The 6,164-nt window shown below is 40.6% G+C and overlaps 1 protein-coding gene across 1 annotated transcript; it reads right to left on the reverse strand.

The window, feature by feature from the left end:
• Nucleotides 1-1,332: 1,332 nt before the first annotated feature.
• On the reverse strand, nucleotides 1,333-2,114 carry LOC130743889 (uncharacterized). Its single transcript, XM_057596107.1, has 2 exons — nucleotides 2,028-2,114; nucleotides 1,333-1,884 (listed from the first exon to the last, which is right to left on the reverse strand). Exons 1-2 carry the CDS (start codon nucleotides 2,112-2,114, stop codon nucleotides 1,333-1,335), a joined length of 639 nt encoding a protein of 212 aa, XP_057452090.1.
• Between the last annotated feature and the right edge of the window lie 4,050 nt (nucleotides 2,115-6,164).

Consider the following 6,164-nt stretch of genomic DNA (forward strand, 5'->3'; position numbering starts at 1 on the left):
ATGGCGCTTAACATTGCAGCCCCTTTAAGACTTTTTGATATAAGGAAATAAAGTTGCGGCCTCACTAACAACAATTGCTTTTGGCGTAGTGGTAAGCGCTTGATCCATTACCTTACACTTCTCTCTCTATCCCTGCTAAAAATTCAACATTTGCTAAGTATATCCTTCATTTTATTTAAGTAAGAGTGAAAAATCATTATTACCAAGAAGAGTGCTAGCAACGTTCTTTCCAACACTTGCTTATTAATTTGTTGAAATTCATGTGAGTACTATGTTTTTAGTGGACCTCATTTAAATTTTAACTTATCAATTAGAGAGTGTTAAAGAGAGCATTGCTAGCAATTTTCTTATTACAAATCACACATTGTGGCGTAAAAACCATTATGATTGAATGCAATCATAGCTTGTACGGAATAGTTGGGTCTGAGGATTTGAGCATAGTTTATCAACCCAATCTGACTAATCCAGATCATATAAAAAACTCACTAGGAGCCAAGATTGACTGGAAAATAATTGAGTTGTGTTGACTGGGGTCGTTATTCTTGCTTTTTTTTCCATTTTGTGACTTGTACCAGAAAAAAAATATAGCACATTTAAATGTGCATTGTCCATATTAATGATCGTCATCCAATCTCATGACCTAGATATTAATATGTTATGATTATATAAAATTAAAGGAGCAACTTATTGCATCAATACACCAAATCGTACAATTATGTTTTTCTCTTCTCGAGTTCTATTGAGAGAAAAAAAAAACTTATTCTCGCTAGTTATGCGACCTAGTTCCAGCCAGGGAAGTTGTTTAATCATAGGGAGTGTATAGATATCCACCAAATAAAACTCTTGAAAACAAAAATTCCAATTCACAACTTAATTTGTGACATTGTCTACTTATTTTTTTCATTGTTCATTCATTTTCATACAACACTCTTCACATATGGCATTTTTATGTGATATCTCTTTTCTTTGCTGGGTTGGTGACATTGTTTTTTTTTTTTTGAAAGTAACATAATATCATTAAATCAAGCTGGAATAGATGACAAACGATCATCCAACAACAAAGGAATTAAACCCGGCGGTCCTTCCTCAACCCAAACCTCATTGGTAAAGGTAGAGGTGCTCCGCGCTATATAGTCATCCCCATAATTGCCCTCACGAAAAACAAAAGAAAGATCAACAAAGTAAAAAAAAATTACAAAATTGAAAGCAATCCTGAATAACAGTAAATAAATAAGAGCCACCAGAAGCCTTCTTCCAAGCTTGAAACAAATGAAGACAATCGGTTTCAAATATAACCCGTCGAAAACCCAACTGAGTAACCAACTCCATAGCTCATCGCAGTGAAAGAGCCTCTCTAATTGTTGGCGACAACACCATAATCGGGTACATAGAAGCAGAAGCCATAATCTCACCATTGTTGTCCCTTTCCACCATTCCATAACCTGCTAACTTATCTCTACCAACTTCTGCGTCCACATTTATTTTAACAATACCTCTTGCTGGCCGCACCCATCTTCTCACCGTAGCAGCACTTGCCACCATCGTTTGTGCCTCCTCAACCGTTGGAACTCGAAAGGAGGCCACGTGAGCAAGCACCTCTCGCCAATCCACCCTCCGCTCGTCAAATACAGCCCGATTCCTTGCCTCCCACACTGCATACAACAAACTCTGCACCTCTGCCACACCCTCATCATCCAAGTCACGTAACAGCAACTGCAAAAACAATGGAAAACGTTGCTGTGAATCCACCCGCACCCCCAACCGTGAGTCAAACCAGCAAGCTTTGACAACGTCGCACCTCATTAGCAAATGATCAATTGATTCATCCTTTAACCTGCAAATAGGACAGCCTGGATCGACATCCACCGCGCGCTGGTGAAGCTTCTGACAAACAGGAACAACACCATGATATAGCCTCCATGAGAGCTCCTTACATCTGGAAGAGATGGCGATGTCCAGAATTTTTTCCACAACCCTTCCTCCATTGAATCTGTCGTTTAAGAGGAAGTTGCACCTTGTCCATCAACCTGTTGCAAAAATAAATATCCAGTCTTGGCATTGTACACACCATCATTGGCCCCCATCCAAAAAAGCACATCCTCCATTGGTGACATTGTTATTGGAGATTAATATTAGTACTTTACATAAAGCCTCTTATGTAAAGTACTAACACTATACATACCTTAAACTTTTAGATATTTGCAACATATACGCTTAATTTTTTAATCAGGATTTATCATTAAACTACTACATTTCTTGTAATTGATAATACTATTCACTTCCATTTAAATAATGAACAATACATTAATTTGAATCATTTGTTTAAATTGAATCCTAATCATTGATAATGTATTTAACACCGCTGCATACCACAAACGGTTAAAAGATGAAAACACTTGAAAAAAATAACAACTTATGAAATTGCAAGATATTGGTCAAATGACCATACCCCAAAGTTCAGGTGAAGTTTGAATATCGTTCCTCGTCGGAGCAAAGTTTGAATATCCCCAGTGTTTTGGAGATACTCCAATTTGGTCCTCGTCAGTGACAGTGTCTGGTGGACTTACCAAGTGGCCTCGCTAGAGTTTTTTAGGTAAGCCAAATTTTGTATTGAAATGGAAGTACAAGGGGTACTTCAAACCCAATACAATAGAGGAAACAAGACAGAAAATAAAACAAAGATAAAAGAAAGCTGCCAACCAAACATAAACTAAAAACTGCAGCTACCCAACACGTTGCAGATTGAAGGCAGTATACCAACTACTAATACCACAAAAACCCAACAGAAGCTACACAGAATGAATGCAAGTTATAGGCTCTGCACACCATTCATACAATGAATATGAAAACCCCTTCAAATTAGCAGAGTTCCACTGCCATGCCCTCCATCTCACTAGTTCCAAAATTGTTGTCATGCAAAATCCCTCTTCCCTGAAAACAATTCCATTCCGCATCACCCAAATGGACCAAATACATGCCAACCAAACCGTGGTCAAGCCACCACGGTGCTTCTGAGAACCTCCAAAATCAAACTGAAGTAGATGATCTTTAGGTGTAATTGGCAAAGCTGTACAAAAACCTAACCATCGGTAACAGGCAAGCCAAATGTCCAAGGAAACAGAACAAGAAAACAAGAGATGAAAAGTTGTTTCTAAGGCTCCACCACAAAGCCTACAAACCGCAACACCCTCATCTAGGGCCACACCTCGCCTAATCAAATTATCACAGGAAGGAACACGGTCCAGCAAGCAACGCCAAGCGAAAGCCTTGACGTTTGAAGGTGCATGAGAATGCCAGATAAGCTCAAAAACAGGTTCAGCTGGGCCAAGTGAAGGTTCCTGTAGAAATAAATAAGCAGAATGTACTGAATAAACCCCATCTGGACTTGGTTGCCAAACCCACAAATCCGGAACACTTTCTTGTAAGTTGCAGCTAGAAATTAGTTGGAACATATCAGCTAACCACCCTTGTTCCCGCCCTAGCAATTGTCTGCGCCACAGTAAATTCCAGTTCCACTGATGTTGAACCCAGACACCACAATCAGAAATATTCCTATGCTTCAACTTTGATAAATTATACAGCCTAGGAAATTGCTCACGAAGAACTCCACTGTCTCCACCCCCGCTCCAATTATCCAACCAGAACTTTGTGCTATCGCCACCACGAATTGAATTCTGAATTCCTTCCTGAAACCAGTCAATCTCATCAAAACAACAAGCCTCATGAACACTGCGCCACCATGGGGACAACTTTACAGTTGGATCCTCCCCATATTTTGCAAAAATCACTCGGCACCAAAGAGCCTGCTTGTCTGTACGCCATCGCCAAAGCCATTTGCCCAATAGCGATCTATTAAAGAGGTCAAGATCTTTTATACCCAATCCTCCCACGTCTTTGGGTTGGCAAACATCAATCCATTTTACCCAAGCAATCCGTCTTCCCCCTTCAGTTGCACCCCAAAGAAAATCCCGCATAATCCTGTTGCAAACCTTCACAACACAAACAGGTATCCTAAAAAAAGATAGGAAAAAAAGAGGCAGCGCCGATAAAACACTCTGAATCAGGCAAATCCGACCACCAAAAGAAATCAACTTTTGTTTCCACAAAGCTAGCCTGTTTCGCATCTTTTTAATTACTGGCTCCCAAGTCTTTAGACAGCTTGCCCGAGCACCTACCGGAATACCCAGGTAAATAAAAGGAATAGTCATAACCTTGCAGTTAAGATAAGAAGCAAACTGGTATGCTACCCCTGTCTCAATTGCAATAGTTGCCAGCTTACTTTTATTAAAATTAACCTTCAAACCAGAAACAAGCTCAAAGCAGCGTAAAATGCATTTCAAAGAAACTAAATTCTGAATTGTTGCTTCTCCCAGAAAAACAGTATCGTCTGCAAACTGCAATAATGACACCTCAAGGCCTGAACCCGAACCCACTTTGATACCTGTGAACTTGCCTAAAGTGACTGTATTCTGGAACAAACCATTCAGACCCTCAGCTACAATCAGAAACAGGAATGGTGCTAAAGGATCCCCTTGCCGGAGACCCCTCTCCATATGGAACTCACCAGTGGGACTACCATTAACAAGCACTGAAACAGAAGCTGACCTCAGACATCCCATAATCCAAGCAATCCATTTAGAACAAAAATTCAATCTACCCATCATATACTCCAAGAATCCCCAATCTACAGTATCATAAGCTTTCTCATAATCAACTTTAAAAATTATGCTTGGTCGTTTTTTCCGTTTAGCATCATGAATTACCTCATTGAGCACCACCACACTGTCCAACATATTCCGCTTCCCAACAAATGCAAACTGACGCTCATCAATAACCTTCCCAATGACGGTACTCAATCTAGTTGCCAGGAGTTTAGAAATCACTTTATAGATGCAACCAATGAGAGAAATAGGCCTAAACTCATTAAGAGCTTGGGGAGAATTCACCTTCGGAATTAGCACAATGAAGGAAGCATTACAACCACGGGACCAAGCTCCCCTACGCCAAAACTCTCTCACAGCCTTGATCACATCTCCCTTTAACACATCCCAGAATTTCTTAAGAAACTTGAAATTAAATCCATCCGGGCCGGGGCTTTTGTTCCCACCACAATCCCAAACAGCAGCCTTGATTTCCACCTCATCCATAGAAGCAATCAGAATAGAATTATCATTATCAGACAAGGTTTTGAATTGAACCCCCTCAAGCTTCGGCCTATTCCACACATCTGCCTTAAATTTGGACTCAAAAAAGGTTTTTACTGCTTCTTTGACCCGTGTCGGTTCTTCCTCCCACAGACCCTCAACCCATAAACCAACAATAGAATTTGTTCTGCGCTTCCAGTTTATAGTAGAATGAAAAAAACCCGAATTCTGATCCCCTTCTGCCAACCACCTGGACCGAGCCTTCTGGCAAAGAAGTGACTCATGATGTCGCAGAACAGACCAAAATTCTAAAAGAAGAGTCTCTCTTGTCACCATCTCTTCTTGAGACAACCCTGTTTCTTCCTCTTTAACATCAAGGATATTGATCTTTTTCACAATCTCCTCACGCCGAGTTGCAAGATCACCAAACACAGTTTTGTTCCATCCTTTAAGGCGCCCTCTTAAACCTTTAAATTTCTCTTTAAGCACATATGAACCCCAGCCTTTGACCTTCAACTCCTTCCATGTGCTTGCAACAACTTCAGTAATCCTTGGATCGTCCAGCCAACAGTTGAGGACTCTAAAAGGTTTAGGTCCCCAATCAACCACTAACTGTCTCATCAACAAGGGGCAATGGTCTGAAATATTGCGGTCCAACACTAACTGGGAACAGTTTGGCCAAACCTGACACCACTCATCAGAAATCAAAAATCTGTCAATTCTACTCTGTGCTTGATTATTAGGTCTCCTCCATGTGAACTTCCTTCCTGCCAAAGGAATATCTACCAATCCCATATTGGAAATAAAAAGATTGAACTCATTCATCTCACGGCGTTGCGAGTAACTGACCCCTGAAACACCCCTCCTCTCATCATCAGATCTAACAGCATTGAAATCCCCAGCAAGGCACCAAGCCGTAATCGGACAATTACGACGCCAAGAGCAGAGAGCCTCCCACATGGCCCTTTTACTGTGGCAGTGAAATGTGAAGCTGAAGTTGAATTTTAAATTATTATTTTT

The sequence above is a fragment of the Lotus japonicus genome, chromosome 3, assembly GCF_012489685.1.
Source record: "Lotus japonicus ecotype B-129 chromosome 3, LjGifu_v1.2".
NCBI classification, from domain to species: domain Eukaryota; kingdom Viridiplantae; phylum Streptophyta; class Magnoliopsida; order Fabales; family Fabaceae; genus Lotus; species Lotus japonicus.

What these genes read in the sequence shown, in the direction of transcription:
- LOC130743889 (XM_057596107.1), bottom strand. Translation starts at nt 2,114, where the DNA reads ATGTCACCAATGGAGGATGTGCTTTTTTGGATGGGGGCCAATGATGGT. An exon ending in GATATTTATTTTTGCAACAG is followed by an intron (nt 1,885 to 2,027) that starts GTTGATGGACAA and finishes CCTGTTTGTCAG; the next exon opens with AAGCTTCACCAGCGCGCGGT.